At 36.2% G+C, this 21,996-nt stretch overlaps 1 protein-coding gene across 5 annotated transcripts in view; it reads left to right on the top strand.

The window, feature by feature from the left end:
- LARP4 (La ribonucleoprotein 4) overlaps positions 1-19,056 on the top strand; it is a 65,469-nt gene extending 46,413 nt beyond the window's left edge. For all 5 annotated transcript variants that reach the window (XM_069584356.1, XM_069584357.1, XM_069584358.1 and 2 more), the window contains 8 exons: positions 5,646-5,858; positions 6,037-6,170; positions 10,309-10,518; positions 11,138-11,186; positions 14,147-14,308; positions 17,159-17,283; positions 17,401-17,569; positions 18,623-19,056. In XM_069584356.1, the coding sequence (XP_069440457.1) occupies positions 5,646-5,858; positions 6,037-6,170; positions 10,309-10,518; positions 11,138-11,186; positions 14,147-14,308; positions 17,159-17,283; positions 17,401-17,569; positions 18,623-18,961 (1,401 nt within the window). In that variant the 3' untranslated portion in view covers positions 18,962-19,056. The remainder of the gene's footprint in view (positions 1-5,645; positions 5,859-6,036; positions 6,171-10,308; positions 10,519-11,137; positions 11,187-14,146; positions 14,309-17,158; positions 17,284-17,400; positions 17,570-18,622) is intronic.
- The last annotated feature ends 2,940 nt before the right edge of the window (positions 19,057-21,996 follow it).

Genomic DNA, 21,996 nt, shown 5'->3' with positions numbered 1-21,996 from the left:
CCACTTTCTTTCTTCATCCATGAGAAGCAGCTCCTTATTTGTTCAAGTTTTATCATGAAATTGGAGCAATCCAGTTCCATCTTCAGCTCTATTTCTAATTCTAGTTCTCTGGCTGTTTCCACCACATCCACAGTTAACTTCTTCCAGTAAACTTGAGTCTTGAACTGCTCAGTTATCCATGAAAGTTGGAATTAACTTATTCTAAACTCCTGTTCATGTTGGTATTTTGCCTTCTTTTGATGAATAATCTTAATGGCATCTAGAATGGTGAATCCTTTCTAGAACATTTTTAGTTGATTTTGCCCATCTCCATCAAAGAAATCATTATATCTGGCAACTACTCTATAACCTTATGAAATGTATAGTAAAACTTATATAATTAAGTCTTGAAAGCCAAAATTTCCCCTTGATCCATGGGCTACAGAATGGATGTTGTGTTAGCAGGCATGAAAACAACATAAACTCTGTCATATATCTTCCTTAGAGCTCTTGGGTGACCAGTTGCATTATCAGTGGGTAGTAATATTTTGGAAGGAATCTTTTACTGAGCAGTAGATCTCAGCAGTAAGCCTAAAATATTTAGTAAACCATGTTGTTAACAGTTGTGCTATCTTCTAAGCTTTGTTGTTTCATTGATAGAACATAGGCATAGTTTGGTTCAGTCACTCAGTTGTGTCCACCTCTTTGTGACCTGATGGACTGCAGCACACCAGGCTTCCCTATCCATCACCAACTCCTGGCGCCTCTTCAAACTCATGTCCATCACGTCAGTGATGCTATCCAACCATCTCATCTTCTGTCATCCCCTTCTCCTCCCACCTCCAATCTTTCCCAGCATCAGGGTCTTTTCAAATGAATCATTTCTTTGCATTAGGTGGCCATAGTATTGGAGTTTCAGCTTCAGCATCAGTCCTTCCAGTGAGTATTCAGGACTGATTTCCTTAAGGATGGACTGGTTGGATCTCCTTGCTGTCCAAGGAACTCTCAAGAGTCTTCTCCAACACCACAGTTCAAAAGCATCAATTCTTCTGTGCTTAGCTTTCTTTATAGCCCCAATTCTCACATCCATACATGACTACTGGAAAAACCATAGCTTTGACTAGACAGGCCTTTGTTGGCTAAGGTGTATATGTTAATCTGTATATATGTGTAAATGTGTATACGTTAATCCCAAGCTCTGCTTTTAAATGTGTCTCTGTTTTTAAATATGCTGTCTAGGTTGGTCATAGCTTTTCTTCCAAGGAGCAGCAAGCATCTTTTAATTTCATGGCTGCAGTCACCATCTGCAGTGATTTTGGAGCCCCAAAAAATAAAGTCTGTCACTGTTTCCACTGTTTGCCCATCTATTTCCCGTGAAGTGATGGGATTGGATGCCATGATCTTAGTTTTCTGAATGTTGAGTTTTAAGCCAGCGTTTTCACTTTAATCAAGAGGCTCTTTAGTTCTTCTTCGCCATAGTGGGTTTACCATAATTCTGAAGGGTCAAAGGATTTTTGGAATGGTTAATGTGCATTGGCTTCAGGTTTAGTCACTGACTGCACTGGCCCCTACCAAGAGTCAGCCTGTCCTTCTAAGCTTTGGAATCTTGAAGCCAGGCGTTGGCTTATCTTCTCTAGCTGTGAAAGTCCTAAGGTATTTGAAAGTTTATTACTTATTTTAGCTAGATATTCTGGATAACTTGGTGCGGCTTCTACATCAGCCCTTGATCCTTCACCTCGCACTTCGATGTTATAGAGATAGCTTCTTTCATTAACCTCATGAACCAGTCTCTGCTGTCTTCAAACTTTCTTTTGTAGCTTCTACATCTCTCTCAGCTTTCACAGAATTGAAGAGAATTAGGGTCTTGCTCTGGATTTGGCTTTTGCTTGAGGGAATGTTGTGACTGGTTTGATCATCTATCCAGATCACTGAAACTTTTCCACATCAGCAATTAGGCTGTTTGGCTTTCTTATCATTTGTGTTAACTCTTTTATTTCAAGGACTTTCTTTGCATGCACAACTTGACTTAATTGTTTGGCACAAGAAGCCTAGCTTTCGGCCTTTCTTGGCTTTCAGCATGCCTTCCTCACTAAACTTGTTCCGAGGGACTTCCCTGGAGGTCCAGTGGCTAAGACGTCATGCTCCCAGTGCAGGGGCCCAGGTTCTATTCCTGATCAGGAAACTAGATTCCACATGCCACAACTAAGAGTTTGCATGCCACAAGTAAAACCAGGAACAACCAAATAAATAATTTAAAAACCATTTCTAGTTTTTTATTTAAAGTAAGAGAGCTGTGACTCTTCCTTTCACTTGAATATTTAGAGGCTAGTTTAGGATTATTAACTGACCTAGTTTCAATATTGTTGTATCTCAGGGAGTAGGGTGATCCAGGGAGAGATTGAGAACAGGAAAACTCCATTGGTAGCGTAGCCAGAACACACACATATTTATTGATTAAGTTTGTCGCCTGATATTAGTGTGGTTTGTGGTATCCCAAAACAGTTAGAATAGTAACATCAAGGATCACAGATCACCATAACAAGTTTAACAATAATGACAAAATGAGAAATACTGGAAGAATTACCAAAATGTCATGCAGAGACACTCACCACAATTAGAGAAAGCCCACTTGTAGCAGTGAAGACCCAGTGCAACCAAAAATAAATATTTTTAAAAAACTGGACCTTTATTTTATATACTTGAAGCTAATATAATATTATGAATCAACTCTTAACAATGTGAGCAAATGCTGATGGGAAAATTGTACCAATTGACTTGCTCAGTGCAGGCCTGACATAAACCCTTAGTTTGCAAACATAGTACAAAACAGAAACAAAACCATAATATTTGAGAAGCACAATAAAGCAAAGTGCAATAAAAGTATAGTATGCCTGTACTGCAACTTGATTATCTAGTTACTTGTTCTTACACATCTTTGTTCCTTGGTTACATCATTTTTAGTGGACTGTCCTTTTAAATCTGTTTTCTATCTTTGATAAATGTGGTGATGGGACTTCCTGGTGGTCCAGTGGTTAAGACTTTATGCTTCCACTGGAGGGCACAGGTTTGATCCCTGGTTGGTGAACTGAGGTCCCACATGCCATACAGCATGACCGAAAAAGCAAACAAAAAAGCCTCAGGTAGGAAATGCCTTGATGGTTTAGTGGTTGGAACTTCATGCTTCCATTGCAGGGGGCACGGGTTCAATCCCTGGTTGGGGAACTAATATCCCACAAGCTGCAGGCAGTGTCCATAATAATATAAATTAAAATTTATTATTTGTGTGTGTGTATGTGTATATATATACACACACACTCAAACTTTCTGTTTTTAAAATTAATCTATTACTTTTGGTTGTACTGGGTCTTTGTTGCTGCAAGTGGGCTTTCTCTAGCTGCAGTGAGCGGGGGCTACTTTTCATTGTGGTGCATGAGGTTCTGATTGCTGTGGCTTCTCTTATTGGGGAGCACAGGCTCTAGGCCCACAGGCTGCAGTAGTTGACTGCATGCCAGCTCAGAAGCTGTGGCACACAGGCTTCTAATTGCTCCATGGCATGTGGAATCTTCCCAGACCAGGAATCCAACCTGTGTACTCTGCTTTAGCAGGCAGATTCTTTACCACTGTGTAACCAAGGAAGTTAGCTCTGTGTGTGTGTGTGTGTGTATATACATAGAGCGTTAAAATACATATAAAATTTACCGTCTTAACTATTCTCATTTCATTTAATAGTTCAGTAATAGTAAACACATTGTCTTTGTTGTACAGCCATCACCACCATCCATTCATAACTCTTTTCTTCTTGTAAAATTGAAACTTTCTGCCTGTTAATAACTCCCCATTTTCCCCTCCTCCAGCCCCTGACAACCCCCTCAGCCTATATTTGATTACTTACCTCATATAAATAAATCATATAGTATGTCTCCTTGTGATTGGCTTATTTCACTTAATATTGTGTCTTCAAGGTCCATCCATGTAGCATATTGAAAATTTTCCTCCTTTCTAAGGTTGATACATATTGCAGTGTATTTATATAACAGAATTTGCTTATCCATTCGTCTGTTGATAGACACTTGGGTTTGCTTCCATGTTTTAGCTCGTGTGAGTAATGCTGTTATGAATCATGGGTGTACAAATACCTCTTCAAGACTCTGCTTTGAGTTCTTGTGTATATATACCCAAAAGTGGAATTGCTGGATCATATGGTAATTCTACTTTCAACTTTTTGAGGGCCCCCCACAGTAGCTGTACCATTTTATACTCCTGCCAGCAGTGCACAGGGTTCCAGTTTCTCTGTATCCTCTCCAGCACTTCACTGTTTTCTGTTTCTTGTCAGTGGATGTGACGTGGAATTGCTTTGTGGTTTCAGTTTCTGTTCCTTCAGGAATTAGTGATGTTGAGCATCTTTTCAAGTGCTTATTGTCCATTTGTGTATCTTTAAAGAAATGTATATTCAGGTTCTCAGCCCACTTTTTAGTTGGCTAGTTATATTCTTAAGCATAGTTTTAACACAGTCTTTGTCCTCTCTATTTCATGCAGATTAGTAGCTAGATCTAGAGGCTTAATCAGAATTGGACTTGATTTTGGAGCAGCAGAGAGAACAAAAACACATAGTGTCATTGTGTCTCTGGTATACTAGCTGTTGCTGATCGTTGACTAGATACATTAATTCATTAAGGGTTGCTATCTGTTGCTATTTCTGTTCTATATTTTTTCCATTTGTTAGTCAAAATACTTTCCCTCATATTCATTACCCTTAGTAATAGGTTATATATATGATGTATGATAAATGCCTGGTTCTAGCTTTTATTACCAATTTTCAAAATAATGTGTTGGTTCCCTTGTTATTTAGTCACTAAGTCCTGTCAAACTCTATTGCAACCCCATGGACTGTAGCCTGCCAGGCTCCTCTGTCCATGGGATTTCCCAGGCAAGAATACTAGAGTGGGTTGCCATTTCCTTCTCCAGAGAATCTTCCCAACCCAGGAATTGAACCTGAGTCTCCTGCATTGCAGGCAGATTCTTTACTGTCTGCACCACCAGGGAAGCCCCTTCAAAATGACCTTCAAAAACAACCATTCAGCTATTTTTGGTTTTTGAATATTTAAACATATTTGGTGTATTTATTGTCCTTACTGATGAAGTGTAGCCTCTTTGAGTCCTTTTGTTAGGGTAGTTTTCAATGTTCCTTGCTTTCTAATGGGACAATCTTCCAGGCTCTTATGCATTTTCTGTCAAAAGGCTCTGGAGTCACGAGGTTACTTTTATTTATTTCCCTTTTTAAGGGTTGAACTGTTTTGAATGCCCATCATCAGTGTATCAGAGTATGTGTTTTGCCACAGCTTTTTCAGTAGAATATGTTGTTAGATTTTTAGGCTTTTGCCAATTTTATAAGTGGGAAATATTAATTCCATTCTAATTGCATTTCTCTGTGAGCAAGGTCTAAAATCTTTCCACATAAGAGCCACTTGCCTTTTTTTCCCCTTGTTTTGATAAGTTGCCGTTATTTTTAATATTTTGACTTTTATGATTTTACTTTGTTTATTGTATTAATTGTATTTTCTGTGTAAAAGTTTTTAAAAGTAAAATGTTTAAAATTAAATATATTTGTGAAAGTATACACTTAATCCTTTGTGATTATATATTCTTTGTGTTCTTCTTGCTTTTAGGCAAGGATAAAAGCCATCAATACATTTTTTGCTAAGAATGGTTATCGATTAATGGATTCTAGTATGTATAGTCAGCCCATTCAAACTCAAGCACAGTATGCCTCACCGGTCTTTATGCAGCCTGTATATAATCCTCACCAACAGTACTCTGTCTATAGTATTGTGCCTCAGTCTTGGTCTCCAAATCCCGCACCTTACTTTGAAACACCGCTGGTAAGTGAGATCCTTAGAGAATATATGGTTTTTCACTGAAGCTGAAATTTGAAGAAATCAGAGTTAGAGTTCTTGTTTTATTTTGTTTTGTATTGATGGTGGTTACTTTATAGGCTTTAAATGGTGATAAGTATATTTAATACCCCAAATCAATTTAAACATTAAAATTTTCTTTTAGGCTCCCTTTCCCAATGGTAGTTTTGTGAATGGCTTTAATTCACCAGGATCTTATAAAACAAATGCTGCCGCCGCCGCTGCCGCTGCTGCTGCCGCTGCCGCTGTAAATATGGGTCGACCATTCCAAAAAAATCGGTAAGGTAAAATATGATAGCTGGAATTTATTGTACACAATTCCTGGTAGTTCTTACAGTCAGTATGTTAATAGCAATGCTTATTTTCTAACATAATAAAAAGGTCCCACACCCCCCCCCAAAAAAAGTGTATGTTAACAATTAATCAACACACTTTTACCTCAGAGTTGATAATGCATATGAAAAGAATTTGGGACTGAGATTATACACCAGTATATATTGACTTTTTTTTTTTTTTTAATAAAAACGAGAACAGAAAAAATTTTGTGGTAACAATATAAAATCTGGTTTCTAGGTACCATTTAATGTGTTAAATAATGTTTTGTAGAATGAGTTTTTTGATGGTAGAAATGTTAACGGGTTTGAGTAATAAAACTTGGGAGAGTGAGTTATTTATCGTTTTTAAGGATTGACTTGATTTCCACAAACTATGCTGTGCTGAGTCACTCAGTCATGTCCGACTCCTTGCAACCCCAAGGACTGTAGCCCGTCAGGCTCCTCTGTCCATGGGGATTCTCCAGGCAAGAATACTGGAGTGGGTTGCCATGCCCTCCTCCAGGGGATCGTCCCAACCCAGGGATCGAACCCAGCTCTTCTACATTGTGGGTGGATTCTTTACTGTCTGAGCCACCATGGAAGCCCGTTCATTACTGAGTCATGTCTAAAGTTCTGTTTTAAGGCCTTGGTTTGTTATATCACTATTAATTTTCATAACCCTGTAGATACAGTATTGTGTCTATTTAAAAGAAGAAATTTGAGAAATAAAAATGTTATATATCATGTCCAAAAGCATGTAGCCAGTAGCTTGCAGAGCCAAGATTTGAGTCCAGGCAGTTTGATTCCAAAGCCTACACCTAAACCATAGTATTCTGAATAAATTGTTAAGAACTCCAGAATCTCAGTTGAGATTATCAACTGGTAATCTCAGTAATTTGGTATATAATATGAGTTTTGCTGGAGTGTAAGTAACCAAAGGAGAAGGGGCTCAGATTTATTTAGTTGTTTAGATTTATTTAGTAGTTCACATGTATTATTTCTCTGCCTTATTTTGTGAGCCTCCTATGTTGTTTTTTGTATTCAGTTATTTCTGTTCAGTAATTTTTTTTTTCTTGCCAGAATGAGAATTCTCTTACTTGGTTCTTTTTGGCAAGGAGACCACATGTGGGGTATGTTTTTCCAAAATAGCTTTTAGGAACTTAATTCTTTTTTATAAGGTTTTTCTGAAACATGCTTCACTGAAGAAACAAGCCTTCCAGTATTAAAAAAAAAAAAAACTCTTCTCAGTAGATTCTAGAAGCATTCATATATACCACTCTCTAATAGATTTTGTACTCAATTTTAACTGACACGTTTGGTTTAAACATTGGAAGATCTTTGTTGTTGTTCACACTAGGAAGCTTGTAGAATCTTAGTTCCCCAATCAGGTATTGAACTTGGGCCCATAGCACTGATAGTGCCAAGTCCTAACCACTGAGACCACCAGAGAATTCCCTGAAGGTCACTTTTAAATGTTTGGAAATTTTTACTGTATATACACATTCATAAAGACTTCCCTGGTGGCTCAGACGGTAAAGTGTCTCTACAATGCAGGAGACCTGGGTTTGATCCCTGGGTGAATTGTTCTATGAAGTTTCAAATGAGAACTCTTCATATTGTAAGAATGAAGGATTCATTATAAACAAAAGATTATTTGTGCTCTTATAAATGACTGTTAGTTTGATACAGTAATAAGAACAAAATTCAGGTAATTGCTAGGACATATATGTAGAAGTTCAATGAGCCTTAAAACACACACTGTCCTCTAACCTCCATCCTGTTAATAAAAAATTAATTACCATATACACATAGAGATAGTGATGTTTAAGTCTGGAAAGACCTTTGTTATAGTGTCGTTTTATTCATTTTACAGATGAAGAAACTGAAAGTTGAGGGGGATTGTTATCTTACTAGGGTTACATGGCTTTTTATTAATTAGCAAACCTGAGATTAGTATATTTCTTTTTCTTCTACTATAGCTAGTAAAGTTTTTTTTTTTCTTGAAAATAATTCCATTAATACAAATGACAGTTTATACTTCCCTTATGAGGAGATAGATTTCTTATGATTAGAAAGTTACTTTGTAGAAATATGTATCTGTTGATTTCACTTTTCTTTGAAGGGGTGAATTTTGCTTTAAGCAGTTAAATGAAATAGACATCTTGGTTATATGATAGACTAAAAACAGTTTTCAGTAACAACAAAAAGTGTTTGCAGATGTTTACCTTAAAAATACGTTATGTGGGTTTATGGTATTCCTTTATTGTCACTTGATGTTTTTATCTGCTTTGCTTTCTTGGCAGAAGAGGTAAATTTGCAATAAGAAACCCAAGAATGACAGTCAAGTCATTCTTGCTTACAAGGAGATGTATGTGTGGTTTTGGAGATACAGATTTAGTATGATTTTCCTTGTTACTCAAGTCTATTTGTGTATAGTTTTATCCATATATTTGACCAACGTAGATAGTTACTAATTTTTAGTCACAGAAATAATACACAGATACTTCCTTATAAAAATGTAGATGTTGGAGATGAACTAGAGCCTGTTGACTACAAACCCAAATCTTGATTTCCATCTTACTTCTAAGAAGTGACTACTGCCAAGCCTTTATTTTTATATAAGTCATTGGTCAAGCAGCAGTTTATAATACTAACCTTGTAACAGCCCAGTGATGATCATAGGACTAACTTTCAGAAATCTGGGCAATTTTCTTCCTTTAATACTTTATCTTTCTGTCACATTCCTTCTCGTCTTTTATCACATTTCTTTTATCATCCTTTCTTCCTTTGCCTGGACTTCGATTGTAAGTCCCTCTCTGTGAAGGGAAAGATTATGAGATCTGGGGGCTTTTTAAACCTAGTAACTTGTCTTATTGGGTGTCTTGATACAGTGAGAAGATTTTGGTGATAGTTTCTGAACAGATACATAAACAGCATATGTACCTCCTGAGGTCATTTTCAGATCTGTTGGATAATATAAATGTTTTGAAAATTAGTTTGTGTTAGTTGACACTGAATTTCATTGCTATTCAGAATCTATTTTGTATCATATAAGTAATTTTCTGGAAAAGTATCATATGTGAGACTTAGCTAAAATTTATAGCCTGGTATTTATGCTTGTTTTAGTAGTAGTACCTTTATTTGTTACATTTTCTAAAGAGTTAGTAGGGTAGCTGAATAACTATGAAAATAGACTAAAAAAATGGAATGTATAAACTGCAGGGAAGGGGCTAAATGAAAATCTAGTACTTCCTTTTTTAATCTGCTGTAGAGCCAAGATCCTCAGTTACTTGAGCTTACTTGAAATATTCTCACTTTTTAAAAAATAAACTTTATTCATTTAGTTTAATTTTGACTGTAGTGGGTCTTTCTTGCGGCCCCAAGCTTTCTCTAGTTGTGGCACGTGTGGCCTGCAGGCTCTGGAGCACGTGGGCTAAATAGTTGTAATGGCTTGCAGGCTTAGTTGTCCCATAGCTTATAGCATCTTAGTTCCCCAACCAGGGATTGAACCCCTGTCCCCTGCATTGGAAGGTGGATTTTTTTTTTCTAATTTTATTTTTAATTGGAGGATAATACTTTCAGTCCCCTGAAGAGCCTTTTTAGACTCTTCCTCCAATTCCCTCATATGATAGTTTAATGCTAGAGATTATTGTATGTCTGTTTATTCTAGTTCTTACTCTCTTTGGGGGTTTTATTGCCCTATTGAGAATATATGGCATAGATTCAATAAGCTTCTAGTCTGGCTGATTTAGATATGTCAAAACTGTATCTTGTGCTAAAGAAGTTAGCTGAAATCCTAGTTATATCCTGAATTTTGAGGTGGAAGTAGCTTAATCTTGAAGAACTTTGGATCATTTCCAGATTGCTCCAGACAGCTTTTTTAATGAAAAAATTCTTTGCCTTTTAAAAATAATATATCTGAGACATTAAAGGGTTTACGTTTTTACAATATAATGCTTCTGTGTCCAACCTAGTTTATGGAAAATCAGAATACAGCAGAAGGCAGTTTTTAACTTGGCCTATTAAGAATTTCTGCCATTAAGAGGAAGGATTTTTCTGTCTTAATTTATTCTTTCATGTATATGGCCTTATGTTTCTTACAGTGTGAAGCCTCATTTTAGGTCAGGTGGTTCAGAACATTCAACAGAGGGCACTGTGTCGTTGGGGGATGGACCATTGACCAGATCTGGTTCAAGGAACTTTGCAACTGAACGACATAATCCTGCAGTAACAGGGCATCAGGAACAAAGCTACCTTCCAAAAGAAACTCCCACTTTGCAGATGGAACAGAATGGGGACTATGGCAGGGGCAGGTAAGGAAATATGGTAATAAATATGGAAATAATGTATATGAAAATTCTTTAATCATAATATGAATATTAGAAGTCCATGATCTAGTGATTTTTAAAATTTAATTTTTCATATATAGTTATGCTAAAATTTTTTTTGTTCACATAATATGGGTTACTAGTTTTTCATAATTAAGAAATTTAGAATCCCTATAAAGAATATAACTCTGGGTCAGAGGTTTATAAAAGTTATTCTGAAGTTCTTTACAGTTCACTAAGGAAAGATTAGTATCTTAAGCCATCATAGTTTTAATTTCTGGCAACATGTGAACTGTGGGAATTGGGTTATATATTTATTGTCTACCCTACCTAAACAAAAAAACTGAATCCTGATATGCTCCTGATGTGGAGGGAGCACTGATAATGAAAATAGGACCAGTTTACTTAGTGGTGGTGGTGGTGGTAGGTGACATTTTCTGTAGATCAGTTTAGGATCCCTTCAGAAGAATATATATCCTTTAATAATAAAGGAGATTTAGGAAGTAAAAATTCACCCATCTTTGATAGAACATACACATTTGAAGAAACTTAATGAGTTCTCCTTCCTCCCCCACCCCTCACCCCCTTTTATCATTGTTAAAAGGAGAACTCTCTTCAGAGGTCGAAGACGTCGGGAAGATGAAAGGATCCCAGTAAGTTGTTGTTGTTGTTTTTTTTAACTTTTAATTACATGTGTTCAGGGTTTGTTTGTTTCTTTGTTTTTCTTGTGTGATTTAGTACGGCCTTGAATTCTGGTATGTCTTTCCTCGATTTTGTTTTATTGGTTATAATATTCAGCAAAGATAATTATAGCCTATTTTTGACCCTGAAATATCCACCATCACCACCACCCGTCACCCTTAGAGCACACATGTAGTTAGAGATTTGACCTGTATTGCTCACTTAAAAAAAAAAATGTTTGAATGCCTAACCTAGTCACATGGTTTAAAATAAAATCCATGAAAATATTCCATGTAAAGTTTAATTATTGCTTTATTAATGGAGATTTAAGGAATTTCAATGTTTTAATCTTACAATGCTGTTACAAACAGTGCAGTGATAACCTCGTATAACCATCACTTCCTGTCTATGCTATAGTATCTGAAGGAGAATCCCTGGAGGTAAGATTTCTGAGTCACAGTTCAGTAATTTACTGCGTGATGGCTTTTATAGGGTTTGTGTCAATTTTCACTCAAGTGAAGAAAGTTCCTATTTGTCCATAGCTTTACAAAGTATATAATTTTTTTGCAAATCTAATATAGTATGTGGTTCACTTTTAAAGCTCTGTTGGGTGATGTTGGAAATTATTACACTACTTACTTAGGGGCAATTCTCTACCTACTGCTGATTTTTATATTTCCCACTTAAGATTAAAAAAAATTCTTTATAGTTCTAGGCAGGTATTTGAATCCTCACTTAGCCAGCTTCAAATTATTCATATTTTTATTTTTTGAGGTTTGTTCATGGTGAACGTTTGCCATCTCCTAACTGGAGTTGAGGAATAAAAATAGTGTAAGAAGCTGGGCATACACACCGAGGAAATCAGAATTGAAAGAGACATGTGTACCCCAGTGTTCATCGCAGCACTGTTTATAATAGCTAGGACATGAAAGCAACCTAGATGTCCATCGGCAGACGAATGGATAAGAAAGCTGTGCTGCATATACACAATGGAATATTACTCAACCATTAAAAAAGAATACATTTGAATCAGTTCTAATGAGGTGGATGAAACCGGAGCCTATTATACAGAGTATAATAAGCCAGAAAGAAAAACACCGATACAGTGTACTAATGCATATATATGGAATTTAGAAAGATGGTAATGGTAACCCTGTATGCGAGACAGCAAAAGAGACACAGATGTATAGAATGGTCTTTTGGACTCTGTGGGAGAGGGCGAGGGTGGGATAATTTGGGAGAATGGCATTGAAACATGTATATTATTATATGTGAAACGTATTGCCAGTCCAGGTTCGATGCATGATACAGGATGCTAGTGTAGGAAAGCATGGAGGTTTCAAGAAAACACTAGAATTTACATTTATATATGTGTGGAATATAATGCTTTACATGCATAAATAGTAAATTAATATACATATATAATAGTGTACTATATAGTGTTTGCGTAATATACCTAAAAATATACAGATACCACATGTTTGAGCAGTGAAAAGTGACCAACTTTTCAAGGAAAAATAATTGCATTTTAACCCAAAGAATAGTTCTTGGGGCAAACTGTGAACCCTTTGAAAAGTGTGGTTGTTTGCATTTACAACTTTCTATACCATAGTCAGCCTTGAGATTGTAAGGCAGGTTTTTTAGGATATCATTATAGCAGGTCATGTGAATCTTCAAGAGGCCCTGATCAACTGAGAGGACAGTTAGGTTTGAGGTCTGTTCGATGTTGAAAACATCTGGATCGAGGATTGAAAGCAAAGTAGGCAAACATGCTTTTCTGTAAAAAAGGCAGGGTGGGGGTGCCATCGTGCAGTGAGGAGACCTTAGTGTGAGATTTAGAATTTATAGGGTTGCTGGCAGTAATTACAGTTATAAGAATGGATAAGATCATGCAGGGGACTCTGTGTAGACTGATTTTTAAAACAGCAAGAATGGAACCGTGAGGATCATGGTAGCTTTGGGGTTGAAAAATGAATTATTTTGTTTGAAGTATCCAAGAGAAATCCAAGTGGAGATGGCTAGTAGGCAAGTGGATTTCTGGGTTTCGGGCAAAGATCTGCTCTGAAAATATTTAAAAGTGTACAACATTGTGATTTTTGATAAATTTTCAGAGTTGTGCAACCAAAAATTTCCCAAAAAGTGAAAATGATTGTTTTTAGAGTTGTTTGCACGTAGGTAGTAGTTGAAGCCGTGGATAATGGATATCACACAGGGAGAGTTTGTAAAGGCAGTAAGAGCAGTAATCATACAGAAATCAAAAACCTTCCAAAGAAGCTGACAGGGAAAGACGAACACATGCTTGTCAGACCTGAGAATGAAGAGAAAGTATCAGAAGCTAAAGAAGAATGAGCTCCCGTAGGAAAGAATGTTTGCTGTAGTGAGGTCAGTGGGGGAAACCTCAGGTTTTGTGTTGTGTAAGGTATTGGTGACTTGTCACAGCAGTTTCAGTGATGTGGTAAATACAGAGGTGAGGGAGTAGAGGAGAAAACATAGTATGTGAGAGGTTTGTCTGAGAATATAGAGTGGGATAGATGAAAGAGAGATAAGATTCTTAAGGAAGGATATTGTTTTCTCTTGAGACTATGGAAGGAGGAAAGATGCTGGCAAATCTAGATAGTGTAGGGTTTTTTGTTGTTGTTGTTACGGGAGAGGGTGTAGCAAATTTAGAAAGCGAAGAATAGTGGAGATTGATTAGAAGGTTTAAGGAAAGTGGCAAAGTTTGCAAAGGAACCAAGAGAAGAAGCTGACTAAGGATAAACTGGACCGATAAATTACTAATGAGAGTTCAACTGAGATGAGAATCCAAGAATTTATACAGGAAGAGTTCTGTTCATTAGGGTGCAATTTTGTTTTCTACAGCTTTCAGCTTCTGTGGTACAGGGTTAAGGAATGTAATAGACATGTAACCTGTTTTTTGACTTGTGTCTTTTAGAGACCCCATCCTTCAACAGCTGAAGCAAAGGTTCCCACACCAAAGTTTGACTTGCTAGCCTCAAATTTTCCTCCTTTACCTGGAAGTTCATCAAGAACCCCAGGTGAACTTGTTTTGGAGAGCAGGATGTCTGATGTTGTTAAGGGTGTCTGCAAAGAAAAGGTAAAACACTGAAACATCGATCTATATCTTATGGGACCAATTTTTGCCTTTGTTTTCAGTGTTATTGTTAGAATTAGAATTTTATTTGCACTCAGTGCTTACTTCTGCCAGAGTTTTTAATTCGTGAGGTTTTTAGCATAATTGAGTCATAGGCAAAGATTTGTGTTAAAGCTACGCAAGGTCAATAAAATGTTTCTTCATATTTGCATGTCTTTGTATCAGTCAACCCAGCTTGGTAGAACTAATTAATGCAAGCTGAATGGAAAGTGTTGTTTCAACTTGTGTTGTTTCCAATTAACTAATAATGCCAGTGAATTCTAAACTACTTTGGTAAACTCAGTCTTTCAAATAAATGGAGAGTTGATGTCAAAAGCTTGGGATAACCCATCCTACAATATTTTTGAGTGTAGCCCTCTATATGCTAAATCTTCATGCCCCACAAATTTTTCTCATTTTCTACCTTTTGTTTCTAACTCAATTTTATTTTTAAGAGTGTATGTACATAGTATATCTGGGCTTATAAAGAAAAATAGTGTCTCTTGAATCCACTTTCAACTCTAGCTTCCTATCACATTTATCCTTATATTTCTAATTTAACATGTTATACTACTACTTCCTGACTATTCAGTTTTAGATGTTGTTTATTAACTTTACACCCTAGAAGCTAAGGGTTTAACTCTCTTAAACCGATGCACTTTATCCTCCCAGTATATTGTATTTCATCATATCTGTGATGCCATCAGTTAAAGGATGGCCCGTTATTTTGGTATCACTAAGAAAGAAAAAAAGACACTGCCGGGTAAAGTAGGTCATGCCATCGTTTATGAGTCGTATCTCAATATTGCATCTTTTTTTTTTTTCCATAACTGAGCCTCATAGGATACTGTTATTATGTCTCCCTTCTTATACTTTGCACAGCTGTGTTCCTGGGACTTCACCATCTAGATCCCTTCTTCTTACTCTTGTTTGACTTTCCCATTTTATGGCCAGTCAGATCTTCCTAGGCTTCCTTTATGAGGTTTTTAGTATAAATTTTTTGAGATCTTGCATTCTAAAAATGTTTTTCAGTTCTCACGCTTCACCAGTAGCTTTTTTCTGTAGAATTCTTTATTAGAAATTGTTTTCCCTCATAATTTTTAAGAGTCTTTTTTTAAATTATGTAATTCTGTTATTTTGTAGTTGTTTAAATGGTAAAGAATCTGCCTGCATTGCAGGAGACCCACGTTCAATCCCTGGAGAAGGAAATGGCAACCCACTTCCAATATCTTGTCTGGAGAATTCCATGGACAGAGGAGCCTGGTGGGCTATAGTCCATGGGGTTGCAAAGAGTCAAACACAGCTGAGCAACACTTTGACTCACTGATTCTAAGATAGATTTTTTTTCCCCAAACATTTTCACCTTTGAAAATCATGCTGTCTTACAGTTAAAATCTATTGTAGTTTTAGTGGCAGTGTTTTTTCTTAGTAGTATATAAACTAATCAGTATGTTTTACAGTTGATGGCTTCTCAAATTTGGTGAGGTATGATACATAGAGGTGTTGGTTCCCTGGTGGTGCTAGTGGAAAGAACCTGCCTGCCAGTGCAGGAGACACAAGAGACTTGGGTTTGATCCCTGGGTCAGGAAGATCCCCTGGAGAAGGAAACGGCAACCTGCTCCAGTATTCTTGCCTGAAGAATCCCATGGACAGAGGGGCCTGGTGGGCTACAGTCCACAAGATCACAAAGAGTTAGACATGCACACATCTCATTTCAAGGGTGTGTTGGAGACATCTCATCAGAAACTGCTCCATGACTGCTCTGCTCAGAAAATCTAATTCCAGTGATACACAGATACATTTTTAAAGAATGACAATAAAGTGTACTTCTTGTAATTCTAACCCACAAATGTGAGATAAACACTCAATTTGATATGGACCTTGTATGTCAGATCTCTGATTTTCTTGTTTGGCTTTTCTAATTTTGGTCTTTTGCTTGTCTATATTTTCTACAAAGTTTTTCTGAATGTTACCTTTAAAAGCTGTTGTGAAATTTTTAAAAATTTTAATCCCATACCCCTAAAAATTTATTGAAATTTTATTTTGTCAGTCGATTTTAATTTCTTAGGGGTCTTTCTTGTTTTTCTTTTTTTATACTTGTAGTAAAATATATGTAAAATTTATCAACTTAACCATGATAAATGTGTCGCTCCCATTCCACTCTTCCCTTAGCCCCTGGCAACCACCATTCTGCTTTGTGTCTATGAATTTGACTATTCTAGGTACCTCATATATGTGGAATCAAACAATATTTGTCTTTTTGTGACTGACTTATTTCACTTAGCATAATGTCCTCACGGACCGTTCCTTGCTTTAGTGTGTATCAGTACTTCATTCCTTTCATTGTGTGGTGATATTCCATTGGATAGATATATGCCACATTTTGTTCATCCACTCACCAGCTTGTTCACTTTTTGGCTATTATAAATAATAGTACTGTGAACATTTGTATTAAAGTTTTTATATAGACATATGTTTTCTCTTGGATTTTTAACTGAATAGAATTGCTGCGTCGTGTGGTAGCTCCATATGTAACTTTGTGAGAAGTTGCCAGACTGTTTTAACAGAGCGGCTGCATATTTTACATTTCCATCCTCAGTGTTTGAGAATCCCAATATCTACATACCACCAGTAACATACTGATTATAGCTATTGGAAGTGAGTGTGAAGCGGTTTCTCATTGTAGTTTTGATTTGCATTTCCCTATTGGATAATTATGTCAGGCTTTTCATGCATGTTCTTATTGGCTGTGTTTATCGTCTTTGGAGAAGTATCTATATAAATTCAATTTTGAAATATGTTTCCACTTTTAAGGATAACGAAGAGTTCAGAGTTAGCTGCCCAGTGCCTGCAGAAGATGGACAGACAGACTGCACCTCTGCCCAGCAACTCAGTATGAGCCCCAGTCCCCCATGTACAGCTGAGCTTTCTGTATTAAGGTACATGTTTCAATGTGGATGATCTTTCACATTAAGATTACTTTTGCATCTGGTCATTTGCTCAGCTGTTTCTTTACGTTATATTCTAAGCCTAATGTCAAGTTCTTTCTTCGGTAGCACAACTCAGCCTGAAAAGGATCTAGTAGAGGATTCCACTGTTCAGAAGGATGTTCCCAGCCAGCCAACAGTACCAGTTTGTTCCCCGAGTACTGCAAAGCCATCGAGAACAAATACTGCTTCACCGTGTAATAGTAACATAAGTGCGGCTGTAGCTGTGGCCCTGCAGGTAACTTGATAAATTTAGTTTATGTGAGAATAAAACAATAGGTTAAATAATGAGAAGTTTTATTTTTCATAGAACTCTGCTAGAGCAGAGTCATTTGGAAATGGCCCAAACTGGGGCTGGCTGCCTGCGTCAAAAAAGTTTAAAGTCAGTCTGAAGAAAAGGGAAATTTTACCCTTGTTGAGGGAGTGAAGAAATTACTGTCATTATTTCCAATCATTATGGTTAAGTGAAGCTTACTTTTCTTGGTAACTGTGTCTTTTTTGGCTTTGAGCCTCTTGAAATTCTTTCTGTATAATGCTTAACAAATCTATGAAACCCTTGAGGGGCCACTGCCATCTTTATTAAGTTTCCACAATCATTTTTATAAATTTGAAAAATATAGAAATGCAGAGAGGGAGGTAAGAACCCACAGAATTTAGCCATAAGTCTTTCATTTATTTATATAACTGTCCATTTTTGGTACAGCTCTTTCTTTTCTCTAGGTTAAGAACATTTTACCTTGTCATTTAATAAGAAAAGTAATAATAGAATAGCAGCTGCCAGTTTTTAGATGCATTCTTTATGCTAGAACCAGGGCTATAGTCTTTTTGCATGCTTTGGCCCATTCTCACAGCATCTCCTTTTCAGATGAGGTAGTTAAAAGACACTATCATTATTGGTTTATAGATGCTCTGCTGAGATTTTTGTGGTCTCTCTCAGGATTCTTAGCCAGGGAAGAGAGAATGGAACCATTGTACTTCATCATCATTATTAATTTAATCTGTTTTCCTTGTTAGACACTTAGGTTTCCAGTTTTTAGCATCACTATAAACAGTGCTGACTTGTACATCCTTCAAATACATATCTCAAGTGAAATTAGGGTATCATACGTAAATTGCTAGGACTTTTTAATTATAAAATTTTTAAAATTGTACCAATACACTTTAATAGCAATTTGTATGAGATTGCCTATTGCCCTTTCCTTACTAATTTCTTGTGGTTGACACTATTCTTTTTGAACTTTATCACTTAGAGTATATGTACCATAAACGTTTTTGTTTCTCTACTTCAAAGGAACCTCGAAAGCTCAGTTATGCTGAAGTGTGCCAGAAGCCCCCTAAAGAGCCAGCTCCAGCTCTTGCACAGCCACTGAGAGAACTGCGCTCCAATGCAGTATCTCCCACCAAAAATGAAGAGAATGGAGCTCCTGAGAAGTCCTTTGAGAAACAACACGAGAAGCCAGAAGCAAGGGCTAGTAAGGATTACTCTGGCTTCCGAGGCAATGCCATTCCCAGGGGAGCAGCTGGAAAAATCAGGGAACAGAGACGCCAGTTTGGCCATAGGTCTATACCTCAGGGAGTGACTCGACGTAATGGCAAAGAGCAATATGTGCCACCCAGATCACCAAAGTAAAAAACAAAACAAAAACTATTCAAAACCTTCTCTCTCTTCCCATTAAACTTGAGCCGTGGCTATACTGAACTGTTTTGGAGGGGAGGGGGTGGCCAGGAAGGAAGCAAGAGAAAGTACATCCTTAAATCATTACGGATTTTGGAGTTGTGAGCAGTAGAATCCCAAAATTCATCTCTAAAGTGATTTTAAAATGCTGGAGGATTCCAATCAGTATAAATATATATATATATGTATACATATATAAAATATAATTTTTCTATTTTTGTTTTTGATTTTAATTTGCAGAGATCTTCTGCCTGGAATCAATTTTGAGGGTTCAGATTTAGCTTGGGAAAAAAACATATTACACATCCTTCAGTAGGAGACGAGGGAGTGAGAGAAAATATTTTTTGAAGAAGCATTTCTGTAAAATTAGAAATTAATTTTTTTAATCTATTTAAAGTTTGGCTTGGAGAATGCCATTTCTGCCTATACGGCCTTGTGTTGCAAAACAGATCAGTGGCTGGGGTGCCTGTTGTGTGAGTGTGTGCAAGTGCGACTGAAGCCAAATCTGTTGTCATGTTAGTAAATGATTTGAAAACTGAATGTAATACTTGAGTAGATTTTTTTTTCCAGTTTGAAATTTAGTCTGTCTTTTCAACCTTACTAATATTTCATTCAACAAGCTGTTAAACTCTGATTGTGCTTAGAGATATGACTACCAATCAGTTTGAAATTCAAAGAAAGAATGGGGGTTATTCAAAAAACTGCAATTTTGTGGTAGATCTGAGTGGGTGGGTCAAATGGAGTTCAGAGGTTTAAGCAGCCCTGTGATTCTCCCCAGCCCCCTAAAATAGGAAACAGTTTTCTTTTGTTAACTTCATTTGTTACTCTCCGTTCTTTGACTACCCACCCCCCAAAGCAAAAAATAACCAACCAACTACAGAATTGTATGTTTCTAACTGCCTTGATGAGTCTAGTCAAATCATAACCGTTCTAAATTTCTGACTTGAACATTGAAGTATTTTGCTCTTCTGGTCATGTATTTAGAACTTAGATCCCAGAATGGTAGGGCAGACTGACCCTACAATAATTTATTTGTTAGTGTTAAAGATGAAGCGTGTAGCCAACTCTTAAAGTGTTAAATAGTGTAGACATTAAAAGAAGTTTCTTTCTAAAGGCTTAATTTTGGGACAACTTTTTTCTGTTTACATTGTATTTATCACCTGCTTTCTTTCTCTTTCTCAAAAAAAAAGAAAAAAAAAGACAAGTTTGGAATTCACAGAAACAGAGCCAGCAAGTCACAAAATTTTTGAGTTAATGAGTTAGATATTAACATAATTTCTCAGTGAATAAAGTTGTAACTCTTATATGAAATAGGCAAGTTTACATGCTGGTGTTTAGAAAATGGCTAAAAAATCAAAAACCATGTTGCATTAATCTGTTTTAAGTCATACTATTTTCAGAGTTCTGTGTTTTCTCTTTAGGGATAGTTTGTGATAGTAATAACTGTCCCTTATGTTAGTGAATTACATTTGTACAAACTGAAACTGTAAATTGTGAACACTGGAAAGCACCATTGTGACATAGAATAAACATCTTAGTGATATATTAAAATGAATGTAAATGGAGGTTAAAATTACATTACTGTGAAGCTCATCTTCCAACTCTAAGTTAAGCTTTGGAGATTTGTATTAGTAGGTAATTGTTCAGAGCTTTGAAAACACTGCACATTTCTGTACAATCCAGAGTTATCACTTCTTTGTAACTTATTATTCAGCTTGGCAATTGCTTTTGATTTGGTGGATTGATAACATGATATAATATATTTAAGCAGTTCGAAGCTATTCATTTCTACACACTATTTTCTACTAAATGAAACATACAATAAAACTACCTGTGTTGAAATTTGGGGGAAGTTTAGGTCCTTTAAAGAAAAAAAAAGTATTAATAATCATTGACTACATCTATGATAAAAGTGCTTATTTTGGTTTACTTAGATAATGCTGCAGCTGGTGGAATGATAAGCATTTAAAGTGTTAACACTCTGTGAATGCATTGGATTTAAGAGAATAAACATTTTATAAAAATCACTTGGTAAGGATTATAAACTTAATTATTGCACTTAGATGAAGCTTTTTTTTTACAATGTGTCACAGAAATAGGCCTTTATTATTTGTATCCTTGTGTGTCTTACTGTTAGTCTACCTAACTTCTAAAAACTAAATGTTTTTAATTGATACACAAGACAAAAGAAAGCAAGTGCGTTCTTGCTTTTTCCAAGAATGTTATTGAAAGTAGAAATTTAAAAACATGACCATTTAAAAATTTCTTATTAAATACAGTGTTTTAACTTAATTTGCCTCATTACAGCTAATAGTTTCCATTTTGATGGGATGTATAGGGAAGAATAATGTGTGTGTGTATGTGTGTGTGTGTATATATATATAATATATATATTCACAGTATGTATTTAGCATTTATTTTATTACATCAGATTAAGGTCTGTATCTAAATGATGCCTGTGAGTTGTGTGAAACTGATGGTTTTTTTGTCCAGCGTTACTCTGTAAACTGATGAAGGTTGGGCGTTCATTGTAGTTTAACTATTTATTTGGTTCTTTAGAAGGCAGAATTTAAATGTCTAGAGTTTCTCTTCATTCTTATGACTTAACACTTCCTTGGGTTGTTGAAGGGTAAAAGTAGATACAAATGATAATTGAGTGTGTGGTACAGTGATCTTCTGCTATATATAGTTCTTAAGGTATGAAGAGAAGAGTTATACAAGGTCATCACCTTGCACTTCATAGAGAAGCTATATAGAGATGGCAAAATCTGCCTCCAGTTTCTATCCAGATAATTAAGATTTTCATGTTATCTAGGCCTGTCTTTAATCTGAGTAATTTCATTTTTGCAAATACACTGGCATTTAAAGGAATGGTCCATCTAAATTTTTTTCAACTGGATTTTAGAAGAAGATAAGATCTTTCAGTGATATGGTTTTATTGTTATCATCATATGTGTTCAATTTGCATGTGATGAAATGACATGCAGATT

Source organism: Ovis canadensis, chromosome 3 (genome assembly GCF_042477335.2).
Source record: "Ovis canadensis isolate MfBH-ARS-UI-01 breed Bighorn chromosome 3, ARS-UI_OviCan_v2, whole genome shotgun sequence".
NCBI lineage: Eukaryota > Metazoa > Chordata > Mammalia > Artiodactyla > Bovidae > Ovis > Ovis canadensis.
This window is presented reverse-complemented; position numbering and strand designations above follow the sequence as displayed.